The sequence below is a fragment of the Eurytemora carolleeae genome, unplaced genomic scaffold (assembly GCF_000591075.1).
Source record: "Eurytemora carolleeae unplaced genomic scaffold, Eaff_2.0 scaffold188, whole genome shotgun sequence".
NCBI classification, from domain to species: Eukaryota; Metazoa; Arthropoda; class Copepoda; order Calanoida; family Temoridae; genus Eurytemora; species Eurytemora carolleeae.
Genome location: NW_019396140.1, coordinates 184,118 through 204,393, shown reverse-complemented (window position 1 = coordinate 204,393; position 20,276 = coordinate 184,118). Strand labels below are relative to the sequence as shown.

The 20,276-nt window shown below is 32.5% G+C and overlaps 2 protein-coding genes and 2 long non-coding RNA genes across 4 annotated transcripts; 3 read left to right on the top strand and 1 right to left on the bottom strand.

The window, feature by feature from the left end:
* Positions 1-2,697: 2,697 nt before the first annotated feature.
* Positions 2,698-7,557, bottom strand: LOC111696138 (uncharacterized). The gene is made up of 3 exons (XR_002764010.1): positions 7,473-7,557; positions 7,369-7,406; positions 2,698-4,357 (listed from the first exon to the last, which is right to left on the bottom strand). It is a non-coding gene; the product is annotated as an uncharacterized LOC111696138 (long non-coding RNA).
* Positions 7,558-9,814: 2,257 nt separating this feature from the next.
* LOC111696137 (uncharacterized) lies at positions 9,815-11,767 on the top strand. Its single transcript, XM_023465692.1, has 2 exons — positions 9,815-10,156; positions 11,373-11,767. Exons 1-2 carry the CDS (start codon positions 9,872-9,874, stop codon positions 11,571-11,573), a joined length of 486 nt encoding a protein of 161 aa, XP_023321460.1. The 5' UTR covers positions 9,815-9,871; the 3' UTR covers positions 11,574-11,767.
* Positions 11,768-16,558: 4,791 nt separating this feature from the next.
* On the top strand, positions 16,559-17,596 carry LOC111696141 (uncharacterized). Its single transcript, XM_023465696.1, has 3 exons — positions 16,559-16,984; positions 17,097-17,172; positions 17,477-17,596. Exons 1-3 carry the CDS (start codon positions 16,693-16,695, stop codon positions 17,559-17,561), a joined length of 453 nt encoding a protein of 150 aa, XP_023321464.1. The 5' UTR covers positions 16,559-16,692; the 3' UTR covers positions 17,562-17,596.
* A 419-nt stretch (positions 17,597-18,015) lies between these two features.
* On the top strand, positions 18,016-19,218 carry LOC111696143 (uncharacterized). The gene is made up of 3 exons (XR_002764011.1): positions 18,016-18,401; positions 18,854-19,007; positions 19,095-19,218. It is a non-coding gene; the product is annotated as an uncharacterized LOC111696143 (long non-coding RNA).
* The last annotated feature ends 1,058 nt before the right edge of the window (positions 19,219-20,276 follow it).

Here is a 20,276-nt window from a genome sequence, read left to right as displayed (position 1 = left end):
ATTCATAGAGTTTCCAACTTTTTCATCGTATTTATCTCTATTAGATATCTCTTTTACGTGTACAGGTAGAAAGCTACATTCAGTGGTACAGTGATACATGTATATCAATACAGAGAATGCAGAACCGGCTGGGCAATCTTTCGTAAAGGAATGGAAAGCTTTTTAATATTAACATAAGATTCCGTTAACGAACGGCAAAAAAATAAATTTTTTAAATCATAAACGAACGAAAAAAAACCGTTCTGAAAATGAAAAAGAACAATCGGATTTGTTTGAGAATAATGGCGTTTTTCGTTAATTGTAGGATGTCCTTTATTTCAAATTTTGCAAAAGTTTTTGCATATTTGAAATGGCATAGTCAAGGGCTTTTCAAAATGTATAGTTTTTCATTTTTTGGACGATTTTTTTTGCAAAGATTTTTACTATATAACTGGATTTTGCAAATTTGCAATTTTTTTGGCAGATTCTAAAATTAGAGCACAAGAAATTTCCAATAATGTATCATTTGTCATATTTGGACATCAAACATGGGATTTAGAGGGGGGGGGGGGCAAATTGACCCCCNGGGGGGGTCAAATTGACCCCCCCAGCATATCCTTGTTTTCAAGTACCCCAGCAGAGAAAGGGTTAAGTACATATATTTACTAAATATATTAATCCTACGAAACATGGCAGTAGCAGTAGCAGTAGTGGATTTTTGGAACAATTTGCGTCATATTGTTTTGTAAACCTAATTCTAAACCTATCTACCTGACGCTAGTTTGGGTGCTAGTAGCGAGGGTAGAACGGACGTTGACCCACAGGGTTTCCAACTCAACCCGGCAGGTTTACTGATGCTCGGAAGATGAGTTAGTTGGTGATCAACCATCTCAGCTTGAAGTACGAGAACGGCTACGAGATCTGCAGCTCTATCTTCTCATCTTCAACAATATTTTCTATCATTAGTATAGCATTCAGTTTGTATTTTACTCTTAATAAATTATGTGTACTGTAGATCGTTTAATATCGAATGAATGAGTCCTTATTAGTTTTGTCTTTCTTGAAGTGAAATATATCTCCCTTTTTGCATTTTTATTGATATATAACAGTATCTTCGAAAGTTAAAATCCATGAGATGATGTGAGATGTCAAATTTTATTTAGGTGAAAATTAAATCTTTTCTGCTGACGTAATGGCTAACCTTTACGATATGAAATAAATTGCAAAATATTTATTGTACCACTGCCTTTCTTTTATCCCAGAGAAGGAACCACCCGGAAAAATTCTATAGTATGATATAATTAACAACAAAAAAGATTGAAGATCTAGGAGCTCGGAATAACTTACAGCATTATAAAATAGGAAATTAAAAATTATTGATAATATTGTTATTTATAGCCTGTATAGTCAATATTACGTCATCAGAACTTTCACCAATGACAGAGCAGTATACTGGTCACGTGATATGCAGACAGAGACACGTTACAACAATACTACTGGCGATGTAAAACGGACTATACAGGCTATGCGTAATAATATTATTAATTATATTTATTAAAAATGCAAAATAAAAATTAAAAAAACTTATGACAGGAGCAAATCTGAGATTCTAAGGCTCCTGTGGGATATAGTCATTTTTTGATTGGTTGCGTTTTTGTTGAAAATGGTCTATTTTCATTTTTCCTTTACAGTCCCTTTAATGATTATTGATTTTCATCACCTTGTAGATTATATTGTTGTGAAGTGTTATTATTAGTCCCATATCAATATTATATGTTTTTCTTCGATTATTGGATTAATGGACATTCAATATTCAGAAGATGAAATCCAATAATTATTCATTTTGTTGCTTTCAGGTTTTTGTCCACAGATGGGTGCTGAGTGTAGAGTGTAGAGTGTAGAGTGTATAGTGTACAGTGTAGATTGTAGAGTGTAGAGTGTAGAGTGTAGAGTGTAGAGTGTAGAGTGTAGAGTGTAGAGTGTAGAGTGTAGAGTGTAGAGTGTAGAGTGTAGAGTGTAGATAGTAGATTGTTTATTGTAAAGTGTGGAGTGTAGAGTGTACTATGCTGAGTGTAGAGTGTTGTTGCTTTCAGGTCCTTGTCCACAGATGGGTGCTGAGTGTAGAGTGTATATTGTATATTGTAGAGTGTAGAGTGTAGATTGTAGATTGTAGAGTGTAGAGAGTAGAGTGTAGAGTGTACAGTGTAGAGTGTAGAGTTTGGACTGTGGAGTGTAAAAGAAAAACTAATTAATTTCTTTCATGTGTATTTTGGTTTACATGAAACATTAACAAATTAATCTCATCATATTGACAGATTGCATTTTTTTTTGTTAAAATCGACAGTTCCCTTTCCCTTACATATATCATCTATGTTTACTGTGTATTACTGTATTCGAAAGATCGTCTTTGATTATGAAACTACAGGTTGCGGATAATGTTTATGTAAAAGATATAGATGAAGACTGCAAGGATAGATCAAGGAGACGCAAAAAGAAAAGCTTTTATAAGATAAAATCTCTGCAGAATAGAACTGGAAATAGAGAAAGGTTTTTCCCGTCGTCAACCTTATTTTCTTCCCGGAGTCATCAAGATAAATACAGGATATAAGGTAATACAGGATAGAGGATAGAAGGTAATACAGGATACAGGATATAAGGTAATAAAGGATACAGGATATAAGGTAATACAGGATACAGGATATAAGGTAATACAGGATACAGGATACAGGATACAGGATACAGGATACAGGATACAGGAAATAGGATTCAGGACACAGGATACAGGATACACGATTCTTGCAAAAATATCCAGGAAATAGGATTCAGGATGCATGATAACATATCCAGGATATAGAATATAGGATACAGGACTATAGATAAATATCAAGGATACAGGATTCTTGATAAATATCCAAGATATAAGATACAATATTCTTGATAAAATATCATGGATACAGGATACAGAATTCTTCATAAAATATTCAGAATATTGGATACAGGATGCATGATAAAATATCCAGGATATAGGATGCATGATAAAATTTCCAGGTTACAGGATACAGGATTTTTGATCAAATATTCAGGATATTGGATACAGGATGCATGATAAAATATCCAGGATATAGGATGCATGCCAAAATATTCAGGATATTGGATGCAGGATGCATGATAAAATATCCGGGAAATAGAATACAGGATAAAATAAACCTCTGGTTTCACTAAGAAGATTTGAACCAGGATACAGGATACAGTTTACAGGATAAAATATCCCTGTGGTTCCACTGACAAGATGTGAACCAGGTTACAGGATACAGGATACAGGATGCAGAATATAGGATAAAATATCCTCTGGTTCCACTAACAAGATGTGAATCTTCTAGTTTCGTCAAATTCTCTCAATGTAAAGTAAACAAACCAAAATCCTTGAAATAGAAAGAGCATTCTAGAATTATTTTAGTCAAACTTCAGAGAAGAAATAAAGTTTCCTTTGGTTTAGTTTCGACTAGTTTCTTTCTCCTCAATTTTATTCTTGAATTAAACAAAATCTTGTAATTATCCTCTTTATTCTGTAGTAAATCTATCTCCTATATCCTGGAACCCAGGTATCCTATCTCCTGTATCCTGGAACCCCGTAATTCTATCTCCTGTATCCTGGAACCCAGGTATCCTAGCTCCTGTATCCTTGAACCCCGTAATTCTATCCCCTGTATCCTGGAACCCAGTATTCTGTAGCCCAGTAATCCTATCATCCTAGCTCCTGTATCCTGGAACCCCGTAATACTACCTCTTTTATCCTGGACAGTAATCCTAACTCCTATATCCTGGAATCATGTAATCCTATCTCCTGTATCCAAGAACCCTTTAGTATATATATATACTTTGATTGTCTGTCTGTTTGTTTGTATCCAATAAACGTCAAAACCGCTGAACCGATCGGGCCCAAATGTTTTGTAGGACCTCAAGTGACGCTAGGGATGGTTTATGGATGATCGAATTTTCAAAAATTTGCCTCTAACAAAATTCATTTTTTGTTTGTTTTTGTTTTACAATTTTGTTTTACAAAGATAACATGTTCACAATTGAAAAAGAAGATGGGCGCGAAGTGTCTTGAAAGGCTAGTACTGTATATCTCTGTATTCTAGAACCCTGTAATCATACCTCCTGTATCTTTAACTCTTTTTTCTTTTATCCATATATTCTTGAATCTTGAACCTTACTTCTGATTTCTTGAACCCTCTAATCCTATTCCTGGTCCTGTGTCTGGAGTGGCCTGGACCCCCAGGATACCATGAGCACAGTGCAGAATATTAATGAGTAGAGCTGAGGACAGTTTTCTTTCATTCTTTCTTCTCCGGCAGCAGCAATATACTTAGAGTTTCTTAATTAAACCAGGATTAGAAATATACTGATGAAGAACATTTTTAGTTTCTAATTTATATTTACTGCACACTAGAACCAGAAAATATCAGAGGGGACCAAAAGTATGTAAAACCCAGGTATAAGCAAGACATAGATTACCAAAGAAATACAGGGTTTCATTATGAATCTAAAGGATATTAAAGAAATAATAAAATCATTGTGGAATGTAGATCCCAGATTGTAAAATCTAGGATACTGGAACGAAGAACCATGATACAACTAAGAAGCATGATACACCCAGGATACTAAAGTAACCAAGGTATCATAATAAAAACCGGGATAATAGAGAAACCATTATATCACTGTCGAACCCAGGATACTATAGGAACCATGATATCCCCGTAGAACCCATGATACTAGAGAAACCATAATATCCCTATATCCCACCCCCCTGCTACCCCTGAACCTCCTACCAATTACAACTCATTTATAATCCTCTGTTGTTAAAGAAATATATTTGTTATAAAAAGAAATATATGGACTAGATAAAGAAAAAGAGTTCTGTAAGGAAAGCTCACTAATCTCAACTATTTATCCCTCCGACTCCGACAAATGGAAGAAATTCAAATGTCAAGGATTTTCCTCCCATGAGCTTAGCGGTCTTATTAGAGACAGGTAGATTCAGAAACCATGAAATCATTGTTTTTCAAAATTATTTATCAATCTTTTCTCTAACCGTCCTTGTTTTTTTGTTTATTTTTTAACAGCATAAAATGAGAATGACGGCGTAAGTAACTCTTCATTTAAAGAGTTTAATACACAATTCACAACAGTACCCTTTCATCCTTCAGTTATAAACTTTGACTATTTGGACCAGCAGAAATTATAAGTTATCGAAGGTTACGACATCAGGTTGAACAAATATGGAATGAAAAAATTATGTGTTCAGAGCTGGAAATTCTTGTGTTGCATGGCTATCAAGATCAATGCTTGATCTCCTCTTTTTTTATCTGCATTTAATACTCTTGAAGGTGCCTCAAGCTTAACTAATAATAATGCTGTTTGCAGAAACCAAACAGCCAATAAAAAGTCGAAAATTTTTGCTCGCAATCAAGTAGAGAACTCATTGGTCGTAATCTGCAGCAGGATTATCCAAAACAGAGGATTAAGCAGAAAAACAAAAGTGTCCACAGTGGATATAAAGATTAAGAGAACGGGATTTAGGGTATTTAAAACAGGATTTTGCAGCTTTTGGCAAGTTTTTGAACTCTCTGCATAATTTGATACTTTTATAAATCCATCTTTGATCATAGACAAGGAGCTCAAAGAATATTCGTGTTCACTTGAATAATTAAAGTTCTAACTAGAACCTTGCATGATTTCTCAACCAAATATTTTCTAGTTTTAAAGGTTTAAAGGTGCTGATGAAATAATATAAAACTGAGAGTTATGCAAATATATATTTTTAACGTTTTTTAACATCGAACTTAAAGAAAACGCTATTAGAGCCCAGAGACAGTACACTAGTACAACAGATGTGTACAATTCTGAAATAACTTTCCTTGCATTACATCCTTGGAAGCCACAATTGAAAATAATGAGTTTTTAAAATCCAGGGGACATTAGTTCCGAAACTAACACTTGGCCCATTTCTAACACTAAATTATTTTAAATCTTAATTTCCCTATTTTATTTGCTAAATTAGAGTATAAAGTTGATTTACTTTCCCGCATTGTGAAAAAAACATTATCCAGAGATGGAATTTAAAGAATTTGAGCCGCGGTTTAAATCCGCCAAAACCCGGTTTAAATTAAGCGCCGGTTTAAATCTTGAAACATTTGATGCAATTTTAAGTGGAACCAACCATATTTAAACCGCGGCTTAAATTTAAACCGCCGCTCAAATTCTTTAAATTCGGCCACAGGATTTCTTGTTAACTCTATATCGAAAGAACAAAATAATTTCAAAATTATAAAAGAACAGTATTTTTTTGTTTTCTATTTTATTTATATTTTACCATACCATTTAAGTAAGTGTGTAGATGCGTGTTAATTGACATTGATATGAATTCAAGTAATCGTCCCTAAACCAGAATATGTTCCGAAAAGGTTCACTTGAAATTACGTTTACAATCCCTTTATGGGATTAGGAATAAGATTAATGACCCCTCCCCTTTAATAATTGAGTTATGTGAAAGGGTCGCCTTGTGCTTTCTTAAAGAAAGTACAATAATTGTCTGAATGGTATTAGAGGGGAGGGGAGGGGGGCGGGGGTAGACTCCATAATTACAGAGTAACACATTGTGAGAATTATATTAATGGTGTGGGCTAGATGTATATGAGAGCTCTAGAATTATTATACACATCAACGCACTAATATGGAATTATAGATTAAAAGAAACCATGGAGCTTTGCCCCCCCCCCCCCTCCATTGTTATAGTGAAGATTTAATATATGTTTCACAAACATGTAATACAATATGTATGATATGTATAATATGTATAATATGTGTAATATGTATGGGGGACGGTCAAAATAATTTCGAGTAAATTAAAGAATCACTGCAAAACTTGAGACGGAACCCTTTTAAACTCCTTATTGAACTAAAGTTATGCAAGGAAGATAAGATCGTATAGTGACTTGCGGATCTATTTTAGCAAAAACAAGGGAGGAAATTGACTACACTGATCTCTTTTTAGATTTTTAAAGCGGCAACTATGTTCCGTCATTTTTACTCAGATTGAGGTTAAAGGGTTCTGCTGTGACTTGAAATAACGTTAACAGTCCTTTCAAATGATTTAGATGTGAAGATAAGACGGAAGTCAAACCTTATAGAAATCCAACGTATAGAAACCGCTACGTATAGCAACAAGGCGTATAAGACGGTCGGGGCCAGTTTCCAACTTTACGGTTTAAATACTAGATTAGTAGGTACTGGTAGCAGGATATCATAGAGTAAAGACGTGCTTCCTAACAACTCTAAAACTATGCGTAAACTCATTTTCCTGATTTACTTTCTAGTTGCTCTAACCTTTGGAGATAACGTGATGGTAAATATCCTTCCTGGACCTGCAATAATAACTGTTAAATGTGAACAAGAGGGCGGGGAGTGGAATTGTTTTGAACAATCTGAACCTGAATATTGTGGTGTTGGATACAGTTGTGAGGAGTCAGTTTATAAATCTAATTTTGATAATATAAATCTGTTTTGTGAATACCAGGATGAGTATGCACAATGGGACTGTCCTACGCTAGATCTCAAGGAGCTCTTGGAAACTAGATGCCGTCCTGTTACATCAGTTTGTGGAGTTGGAGCAGAAGCTTTGACTGTGTCCTCAGGAGCATCTGGTAGCATACTTCTGTCAGCAGAGTTCTCATCATCCTGTCCTGCAGACAAAATATGCTACAATAAAAGATTTAAAAAATGCTGCTCCCTTATAAAATTGGGAAGACGATATAAATGTCCCAAATATTGTTGATATATGATGTATTGTATACTGTACACTGTTACTGTACTGTACGTTACACTGTACACAAATAAAATCACTGAGATAATAGTTAAAAATTTAACATTGAAAGATATTTTCTAAGTATTGATTATATGTTCCTTGAAGGGATGTTACGACACAGTATGTAAAAATTAATAACCCCAATTCTTTTTTTATGCTTTGAACCAAGAATGATAAATCAACCCCAAAGTGATCATTATACTTGAATATATCTATTTATTTATATATAAAGTAGTAATTTCTCTGTTTCTACTTTCTATATTTGTTCCCTTTGACCGATTTTCCTCAAATTTTGATTGGGGTACTCGGTAGAACTATGGGAATGTTCTTAGCTAAAATTCTCATAAGATTGACTTTTACAGTGAAACCTTAGTTTTCAGGCAAAGCTGCATACAAAAAAAAAGGTTAAAAAGAGAATGGACCCATTGTAACTAGAGATTAATAAAAACACAGATAGAACACTAGAGGTTGTCTTTTCAAGATTTAGGGTTTTTTTTGTTTACAATAACCCTAAGGCAGAAGCCCAAAGGAGTTCCGCGCAGGCAGCGCATGCTCTGTCTCTTGTAATTCAACGAAAAAACTCCCAAATCTTGACAAGACGACATCTAGTGTTTTATCTGTGTTGTTATTAATCTTTGATTATAATCTTCATGACAATGAAAAAATAAAAGATGATGAGTTGGATAATAAAGATTTCCAGCAACAGAATAACAAAATTTTGATGTCTAACAAAAGTTAGAATTTAACTTTTTCTGGTAATAAAATTATCGTTTAAATGTTGCCTGACAACCTTGAACATGTTTGAAATAAATATAGGTTTAGCTCCAATCTCTTGTTCTTTAGTTTTAGTTCTTCGACTTAGTAAGTTTGGAGAAGTATAAAACTAGGGAGGATTAAACACCTCTATATATGTAAATATCATCAGGTTTTAACTTTGTGGATATAAGATGAAAAATACTATAGGATATAGTAATACTTTGTAGGGTAAGTATGATACAGTATGATATGGTACAGGATATTTAATACTTTTATAGGATACAGTATACCTGTGAAGGATAGTGGATACTTTTATAGGATACAGGATACCTTTATAGGATACGGAATACCTTTAAAGGATACAGGATACCTTTATAGGATACAGGATACCTTCATAGGATACAGGATACTTTATATGATTCAGGATACCTTTATAGGAAACAGGATACCTGTTTACATTACAGGATACCTTCATAAGATACATGATACCTTTATAGGATACAAGATATCTTTAAAGGATACAGGATACCTTTGTAGGATACACGCTACCTTTATAGGATACAGGATACCTTTACATAATACGGATACCATTATAGGATACAGGATACCTTTATAGGACACAGGATACCTTTATAGGATACAGCATACCTTTATAGGATACAGCATACCTTTATAGAATACAAGACACCTTTTTTTAAGAAACATGATATATTGTTGAAAAAGGATATTAAATGATTTAAAGTTTTAAAGGGTACGGTTGAGAGTTTAAAGGGTACGGTTGAGAGTTTAAAGGGTACGGTTGAGAGTTTAAAGGGTACGGTTGAGAGTTTAAAGGGTACGGTTGAGAGTTTGACATCAACATTATTTTACTGAAGGGCATCTTAAATTAGTTCTACAGTCCCTTTAACTCGAGTTTCAACAGAGAAGTGGACAGAAATATTCTGTAATTTCAGGTTTGGTCAGAGCTAGATAAAACTAGTTTTAGGTTTTACTTAGAACACAAGAAAGTTATTTTGTAAGTTAGCAAGTAAAATATAGGTGAGTTAACTTCAAAATGTTTTTCTAAGCTTATAATTTTGAAAATCTAGAAATAAAAATGTTAAAAACAGAATATTTATAAAGTAATTTTTGTTTAATCAATTCTTTGAATTATATATGTTTCTTTTTACCCTGTAATTCAATTAGAAGACAGCACCAGGATCCTATTCACTCTAAGTATAAATCAGGTTTTACAGGAGTAAAGACGTTTACTTCGTGTGCTCCTAAACCATGTGGGAACTAATAGTACTTTTCTCCCTTCCATTATCCATCCTGGGAGAATCTATTGAAATTTTATTTGATGGTGGACCAGACAATGTAAGTGTGACATGTGATACCCAGGATGGAAACTGGACTTGTTATGAGCAGAGGGTTCAATCCTATGGTTCGATATCATACAACTGTTCTGAGACGGTTTATACCTCGGATAAAGATATGATCAGTAACCATTGCAACTATGATGATGAGTTCACTTTATGGAGATGTAAGAAAGATTTTGAGGATTATATATCAGAGGTAAGAGGAAATATTTTTTGCTGGAATTTTCGGAAATAATAGCAAGTTAAAAATTTGCAATTTGCTCGTTGAGGTCAGAACTTTATGAAACACCAATCCGTAAATTTTCTGGTTTGACGAAATAAATCAATCCCTTTTAGGATGTTTATAAAGATACTTTAATCATCATCCAATCAGGAGCCACAATATCCAATAAAAGATTGCTAAATACGAATCAACTGATTTTCATGCATTTTGCTTCCAACAATTAAGAATAGTTTTCACACTTAGTATGGGTTTCAGGCATTTAATATTATCAACTTGGTTTATTTGTAGTAACAAACACAACTTTGTCTAAATTTTAATCAATCAGTTGTGTATTGTAGAATCTGAACAGCTAATCAGATGTGTATTGTAGAATCTGAACAGCTAATCAGATGTGTATTGTAGAATCTGAACAGCTAATCAGATGTGGATTGTAGAATCTGAACAGCTAATCAGATGTGGATTGTAGAATCTGAACAGCTAATCAGAAGCCGAGAAACTTCAAATTTGTTGCGCGCAATTCATGAGAGAACTCTTATAGGTTCCAGGCGCGTAGTGGAGGTTTAGCCTTGGGGGTTGCACTTTTGGCGCGTGTAAGCGCGCCGAAATTTTTTTTGCACCCTCCTAATGGTTGATGTGCACCCCCCTAAAAAACGGTGTTAAGAAAAACAAAAGTTTAAAATCTATATTAATCTACCTGAAGGCTGACTATTTGTCATCTGACCATATTTACCAATAATTATAAATGAAACCTCGCGAACAAAATATTGTAAACAAGATTAAGGTACAAGCAAGAATTTGAGAAATAGTCATAAAATGGACAAATTGTGACATTGTCGATTGATAAGAAAAGTAAAAAAGTTGAATATATATGTAAGTTTACTGTTTAATAAAAGTTGAGCTTGGCTCTAGCTCTAAGGGGGGGCACAGTGGTACCGGCCCCCCTCCACTACGCGCCTGATAGGTTCGTAGGCACCAGGATATCCAAAAGAGAGGGTTAAGCTGAAAATCAAAACAGTGGATAAAGATTTAGCTAACAGTACACCGAATACATTCTCCATTTCTAATAAGAATAAATAATCAATGTGCAGCGTCATTTAACACAAAAATTGTGACCTCTAAAGTCCAAAAATTGTGACCTCTAAAGTCCAAAAATTTACTGATACTGTAATCTAACAATATTTGATCCTAGGTATGTGAGGTGCGCGGAATGGCATCTAGTGCTAGTATTGACAGATTATCGGTATCAGAAGAACCTTTTTCTCAAGTTCTACTCTCATCAGAGTTCTCCGAAACATGTCCTGAGGACAAGATCTGCTACAATACCAGCGAGAGAAAATGCTGCCCGCTTATGCTTATAGATCATCAGTATAAATGCCCGCGGTCTTGTTGAAGATCCTTGTTAAATATTTCTAAAAAGGAACCGTGACATTCCAATTATATAGAGTTGCATGTACAGTTGACTACGGTTCCCTTAAAAGTTTTGTCTAATCAGTTATAATTTAGATATGTATGTTATGCTTTATATAAACTGATTTTTTTTGCGTATTTTCTTGTAGAAACAATAAAGGAATTGTTAGAATCAAATATTCTTAATCTAAACCATTTTTATTTTCCACACTAAATATTAGAGAAAGGTTTCAGATGATAATATTATGAATCTAACATGTAAACGGAGGCAGTGTAGTCGGAGGTAGTGTAAACGGAGGTAGTGTAAACGGAGGTAGTGTAAACGGAGGTAAAGTAAACGGCGGTAGTGTAGTCGTAGGTTATGTAAACGGAGGTAGTTAAACGGAGGTAGTGTACTCGGAGGTAGTGTAAACGGAGGTAGTGTAAACGAGGTAATGTAAATGGAGTTAGTGTACTCGGAGGTAGTGTAAACTTTAATGGTTAGTGCGTAAGGGAGGATTATTAAAAAGTTCAAAAAGTATGTCAATTTTTTTTTCAAAAATAGTTATTTTTACTTTTGAAAAATATTAAAATAAGACACAAGTTAATATATCCTTTTTTCAAGGCCTTTTCAAATATTTAAGTCTTAGTCCTGTAGCTTAATTAAAAGCTGTTAACAAGTTCTGAATTTTTTTTAAACACCGACCTGCTGTTTACCTTCCCTATCATCAGATTTTTTTTTTAACAAATTTGTTCACTTTGAAGTTTTAGCGTTCTAATGCAAGTCATTTTTAAGATATTCAGAAGAAACCAAGGGGGGGGGGGTTGGAAGACACCCCACCCCCAGTCGTAATAGGGTTCATCTTAGTATTAGGTACAAACTTAATGTATTGACATTTATGCATGGATACTTTAATGATAATCTTTCCCTCTTCGTCTTGTATGTTTAAGTCTCTAGCTGAACCAAATAGAACAAAACTATATTATTTAGAACGGTTTTCAAACAAAAATCTAGAATGCTTTCTATCCAGTATCCGCCATGTTTCCAAAACTGTGGAATTCAAATGAAATTGACCTTAAAGAAATGTGACAAATATTCAATGAATATTTATGCATAATGCAGTAAATATTGATAAGTCATAAACCCTTCTATCTATCTGTATTTCTTGCTTGTAAACATAACCTTAAGTTTAAACGATTCATGTTTTAAATCTTGAATTCCTGGCATTTACCTTGACTTTTGAAATGAAAAATACATCCTTTTTGTCTATATACTTCAACCTTTTTCAACCTCAAATCCTAAAAGTTTAAAATTGTCAGACTGAACTTTAATAAAAAAATCAGATTTTTCTAAATTAATTTTTAATCCCAGTCTGTGTATTCTGTATAAAAATATTTCTAATTGTTTTTTGTGTAGATCTTGTAACAGTATGTCCAGATTTATTACATTTACTACATTTCTTTTCTCTGTTACAATATCTTTCAATATGTCCCATGGAATTACAGTTTTTACATTGTTTTGTTTTGAAACATTTTTCTGTAGAATGATTGTTTTTATTACAAATAGAACATTTTTGGGACGGAAACGAATTGTTGCCACTTGTTTCATCTTCATCTTCAGACTCATTAGTTTGTGCAAAGTTATATTTTGGACCTTTATAATTTTTTGCCATATGCGCATCAACCTCGGACTTAAATTTATAAATGAAATCAACAAGTGTTGGTAGTTCAGGATATTTTCCTTTATGGATAATTTCATATGAATCCAAAAATTCGAGAAGTTTTTCAAATACTCGTTTAGGTAAAATATGCTGCACTGAATGCACAAACAATTGGGATTGTTGGTCAGAATTCTTTCTAGAGAGTGATAAAAGTCTCAAAGTTTCTTCTGTAAAGTCATGCAAGTTCGTAAATTTACTTTTTTGATTTACAATAGCAGAGAATGCTTCGTGGTGGAATTCGGAGCAATCATATATATTTAGTACATTTGCGATTAGACCCTTTAATGAATCATGTTTGTACCCCCTTATTGCATTCTTTATTCTAGGGGAAAGTTTTTGATTTAAAATCAACTCATATTCGGTTTCAGTCATATCAAACCCTAAGTTTTCAGTAATTGCATTTAGACCATTCAGCAATTCTCGTATTGTTAAGTCGGTGTCGTTTTTAAACACCGGTATGTTGGCAAAAACTCGTCAGAGTTTTGTCATACGATCAAGATCTATTTTTTTATTGGTAGATTTTAAATTGGCAGGAGGGCCTAAATCTTTGTTATTTCTCAATGTATTAATCATTAAAAATCTTTCTGACACAAGATCATCAATTGTTTTGCTATCAGTATATTGTTTAAACAGGTCTTTCATTATCCTATCAAGATTATCCCCGTCTATTCTTTTCTTATCTAGTTCTGAGGTAAGTTCCCCCAATGTACTTAACTTTTCAATTTTGCAATCAAGGGCTATATCTACTTGTTCGTCATCAGTATTTTTTACTTTTTCTTGTTCTTTCTTTCCTTTCCCTAAGTACTCCTTGAAAGAATCTAGTGACTTAAACGAGCGTGATGGATCCCTACCTATCGACTTAGATCTAGTTTTAGTTTCCGCCATATTTTACAGTATACTTTCTACTTTTATAAGACTGTAACCGCTGAACTGTCCCTTTAACTAGTATACGCTATAGGGTCTACACCTACAAACCTTGAAACCTCAATTTAAGGTTAAACTCTCTCTTTCTAAACCAGACACTAGATATATACAGAGCGTCCCATATCATATTAGATTATCTTCAATCTTTAACACCAAAATAAACCCTTAATACTCGAAAAAATTTTCATTTTCCCCAAGAAAATTCTTGTATAAGACTTATGTTATTTTTCAAAATGATTCATTCTAATGAAATTTTCTAATTAGTCCCGAAAATCGTAATTTAGACCCGTTCTCGGTCTAATATGATGTGGGACACCCTGTATATACAGTACAGAGTAAATATACTCCCTAAAATTGTATGTATCTATTTATGTATATTTATAATTTGGGTGTTTTTTAATGCAATACAAATTGTTTAAAAGATATGGATGTTATATATCAAAAATTTGTAAAAGAACAAACGTGAGTAATGTGCAAACTAAGCACTCCCCCCACTCAAAAAAACCAAATCAAAGAATTGCAGGTTCGATTGCAGTAACGTTGCCATTTGTGACAATGCACATATTTTATGATTATAATTTTAGTACTTTTGATCTCTAATGTGCTTTAAGTATAATATTTTTAAACTAACTTAGTTATTCTAAAATGTAACTCTTCAAGACTAAATTGAATTCTCTTAGAATAGCTTCCTTAAATATTGATCGTTCTAATAGTTTAACATTTTATCTTCAACAATTAGATAATCTAAAGTACTAAAAATTATGACTCTTAGATAGTTATTTATAAATTGACTTACTTTTTAGAAGATGTTATAGACTGTCAGAAGTATATTTCACAATAACTTATGGAAGAGTGGCAATACATAAATTTTACATGGTATTTATACTAAATCACAAAGGGTTGCAGTTTGTGTAAAAACATATATATATATACTAACTATACAAAGATTTATTTTACATAGTTTCATTGGTTACGATTCTGGTTGTACATCACATTATTGGTCGATGGAAATGGTTTCATGATTATATGTCTAATGCTGATCTACTATTGGTCGATGGAATAAGGCATTGACTGTAAGTTTTTACTAAGTTTTTTAGACGTCTGGTTAACCAGTCTCTAGAACTGTACATTGAAAAAGGTTGAAGTATATAGACAAAAAGGATGTATTTTTCAATTCAAAAGTCAAGGTAAATGCCAGGAATTCAAGATTTAAAGCATGAATCGTTTAAACTTAATGTTATGTTTACAAGCAAAAAATACAGATAGATAGAAGGGTTTATGATTTTTCAATATTTACTGCATTATGCATAAATATTCATTGAATATTTGTCACAGAGGTTTACTTCACTTGTAAATACAACAGTTCCTTTAATTTACAAGAATCTTATTTAACAGAAGTGACCTACTGTGGAAGACGATGCCTGGCCGTGTTAAACAAGTTCCACAAGATTCAACAGAATGAGATAGAACGGATACGGGGCATAGTACTGATAAAATCTGCAGCAACTCTTTCTTTTTATGTTGAAAACCCTTTTTCTACAAAACAGGCTTGCTCAGCTAGGCTGCGCTCGCTGGGTATAAAAAGGGTTAGCAACGCTTTATAACGGCCCAGTTTTTCCTGTATGTTCGTCTCTACCATATCTTCAATATATATGTTTCAAGGTATTTTTCTTGATAAGTTTAAGACAGAGTTTTAGAAGCTTTAGTTTAGAGAATTGATTCTATATGAAAAGGGTTTATTCACAACTCCAATTCTATTTCATTGTCCGCCCAACATTGTTGGTCTTCAATTGATTCAAACACTGATATTTTATTATCGTTACTATCTGAGTCACTCGCAACAGTTATTGTTAATATATTATCGGAACTAACAAAGACATTTTCATCGTCTGACCAAAATATTTCATCGCTTTCTAATATATCTTCCCATTCAGGTCTATATAACACTTGTGTCCATGTGTCTCTATTGTTCAAATCTTCGTTCAATTCGTGTAAATCCCTTTGATTAGCAACATTAGAAAAAAGACTCTCCGTATTCATTTTCTCAGCTGAAAAAATACAAGACATTAAACTAAGAAAAACCCCAAAGTTTATTATTTAATTTTTTTTTTGTTATTGTTTGAAGTCTCCCCTTAAATTTTAATGCAGTACAATTTTGTTTGTAAACAATAATATCAAGGTCAATATCAACGATCACAAAACAGGGATAAATATATTAATTTTCATATTTGAAAGTATAGTAAAAAAATTTTTTTATTTCTTTTGTCTATTAAAAAAAATTATTTTTAGTTAAAATATTGTTTTATTCCTGTTTAGGGTCTTATATTGAATTTTAAAGGGCTTACACGTCTTACCATTAAAACCAGATTTATTGTCAAAGTATTTTTGTCTTTTGTGGATTTGTCTTGAATATGTGTCTTTGTTTAGTTTTAGTTCCGATATTGTTAGTCTATTTTTATTTATTGACATATTGACATTATGTCTGCTGCTGCTGCCCTCCAAAAATGGTTAGAGCTTAAAAATAAAACTTCTACGCCTATTTTCTCTGCTACTTCTATCCTTGAGAATGAAAAGATGGACAGCACTAGTGAAGGGATATGGTCTGAGAAGATTCCGGAAATATTTATCCTCTCCTTTCTCTATATACTAGTTCAAGGCTTAGTCTTCCTCACCAATTGGTATTCCAAATACCAGTACTTTAAGACCAAGAAATCCAGTTCCTCAACTACACATGCTCTATACTATTCCTGGTTTTACTGTACTGCTTCAGGTGAATACAAAATTATTAGAGTTTCCTATGAATGTTTAGTTATTTTTTATATTGAGAGCAATTTATTTAACATTAATTAACAATTTGACATTAATGTTTTGTATTTTTATAGAAGCTGTTGAAATGTCAGACATTTACCAGTCATGTACTGATCCGGAAGCTCCAAAGATTTTTTCTTCTACTCCAAGGTGAATATACTTTTTAGGACTTTCTCATGTTTTCTTACTAACCCTGCATTTTAAATTTTTAACAAGTTTGTAATTCCATATATTATTAATTATTTTAAATTTAATTAAAAACGCAATTATATAATTATTTTGTTTTACATAAAGACTAATGTTCGGGTTTTTTAACGTTGAAACAGTTCTTGGCGTTTAGTTTGAGGTCGGCTTTCTTTAAACTAATTATCGGATTAGGGGTGTAATAGTTTTAAGTAAAGGGTGTTTTTTAAGTAAATAGAAGGGGTTTTCATGATTAAATATATTTATTTAGGTGTAGAGATATTGAGATGTCCACTATTCAACGTGTTTTATCAGAAGACCATGGTTATTCCTCAGCAACACGCCATACTTTTTAACCCCTTTTATTCAGTATTTTATCAATAAAATTTAATTAGTTGTCTGTGTTCATAAAATTAAACTTAATATTAAAACTTTTTAACCAAATTGTCTTTATTAATACCCCAATGTTTTATCAACAAAATTGTATTTAGTTGTCTGTGTTCATAAACTTAAATTTAATGTTGAAACGGTTGAACTAAAATTTAATACTACCCCAAGTAAAAGATTTAGAGAATGTAATATTTGGATTGAAACGGTTGAACCGAACTTCCTTTGTTAATACTCCAAGTAGAAGATTTATTTTTATATTTGTATTAATAATTCTACTTTAATTGAAATACAATCTTTTTGCAACCTCATTGTTTTCTCATTTAGCATTAATTCAGGGTGATATATAGAGTTTTTATTTTTTTTATAAATTGTAAAGTTCGATGTACATAGAATACTCTCAATAAAAGTTTTTATTATCTACATTTTTTCATTTACAATATTTTTCACAGTCCTGATATTTTGTATAAGGCAGAGCTTCAGTTTGTATTGACCTTTTGAATCAAAATGAATATTTTGGGTTTTATTATTATCTATGTCTTAGTAACAGTAGACGGGCGTGAGTGGCAAATTCCCGTATATGAAGAATATTATACTGATTACGACATCATTCATGAAGCTCTTCCGTCCGATGAATTTTATCATTCTGATAGTCAAGAACCTTTGTTTGAAACACCAGCATCTACAGATTTAATATCAAACTACACTGATGAAACTTCCTTGTTGACCGAAACTGGCTATAACCCTGAATCGATTTATTATACGGATCAACAAAACGACAGTCAGGATTTCAACTACTTTCATTCTGGGTAAAAGTTTTAACAAAATAGACAAATAGATATATATAAATGACTTTATATAGTCAATCATATAGTTAGATAGAAATGTAGATAGTTAGAAAATTAGAGATAGAGATAGAGATAAATTTTTAGGTATAAAATTATACAGTTAGAAAGTTTTAAGATAGATAGACAGATAGTTAGATAGATATAAAGTTTCAAGATGAATAGTCGGACAGAAAAATAGATAGTTTTATAGAATAATAGTTAGTTATTTAAGTCGAAAATCGTAAACAAAGATTGATGAACAGGGCATTTTAAGATAGATAGATAGTTGATATATAGTTAGATATAGATAAACAGTTAAAACTCTAGAAAGTTATACAGATAAATAGATATATCTAAGATTTTGCAGGTTTTCAAATTAGAGATTGACTAATTATTCAAGATTATCTAATTTTAATGATAAAAAATATTTTTAGGAATGGAAGTACACAAGGCTTGGATCAGATACGTTTTTTGCAAGTAAACACAAAGTCCTTGAAAACAGAGGTTTTTATACTGTGGATCCTTATACCTGTGTCTGTGTTTCTTGGTGTTTATTTCTTGACCATGTGTTTCACTTATTATTATTTGGTAAGGAATTTACTAGATACTACTAATTAAATATTTAATTAAGATTTATTGATTAATATGAAACATACTTTGAATCTAATTTTTCAGACGAGTAAGCGCTCAGGGGTAACTAAACAGACTCAGACTGATGAAGCGGTATATACTTCATGGATAACTATTTATCCCAACGTGAACACTTCACCTACTTCTTTAAATAATATGAATTTCATAGACATCGATTTAAATGAATAAAGACAAATGTAGATAAAACTTTTTGACGATTTCTTTCTGATTTTTTTTTAACCTTTGACATAACATTTGAATAAAATTTTCTTTTTAGCATATATTTATTTATAAAGGATATATATATATATTATTAGTAATTAAGGGTATATGTTTAAACCACAAACCACAATATCGTTAATACAAAGTAAAACTTATTTCTCTTTTATGTTCTTCTTCTCGCCCTTCTTTCTTTTCTATTCATCTTCTGAACCAACCTCTCCAGTCTATACCTATTCAACCAGTTATTCCATTCAAATTTGGTGACTTGGTTGTTGGTTAGGTAGTAATCGGCCAGCCAAGACCGTACCACCTTTATATGTTTTTTCAGTTCCGGTTCCATAGATGCCAAATTTCCATACTTGGATACTAACTCTTTGATCGAACCAACAGACTTCCATTCTGGATCCTCTCCCTCCATTTCATCCAATTCAATATTTTCTCCGTCATCTTCAGTTTCTTCTTCATCTTCCAGTTCTTCTTCTTCTTCTTCGTTACCTATGTCCCTTTCTCCCAGTTCTACATTTGCTTCCTCAATATTTTCTTCATTTCTATTTTCTTCAGTTTCTTCTGTTTCTTCATGGTCTGGACTCCCCTGAGGACCTGGTCCAGTAATGATTGAGGGATTAACAGGGATAATATCCTGCACCTGAGGATGTATCAATTCTATAATTTCAATATCACTATCTGACTCCATGTCAGAACTTATGTATATCTCTGCGTCCATTTATGGTCCTTTTGTAACTGGCTATGTATCTATGTAGCTACACCTTATATGTTCTAGAAGTGAAATCAGACAGTCTAGACATGGGTTTAGAACTAAAGTAAACTTTGAAAAATCTATAATCCAAAATATTCCATTCTTAAATGTTTTTCATTGTTTTGTATATACCATCTGGTATTTGATGTGGATATTACATTTATGACGAACAAAATTGGCTGTTGAATGAATTTCATATTTAAATATTGATAATTTTATCTATTCTCATTTTTCATAATATCAGGCTC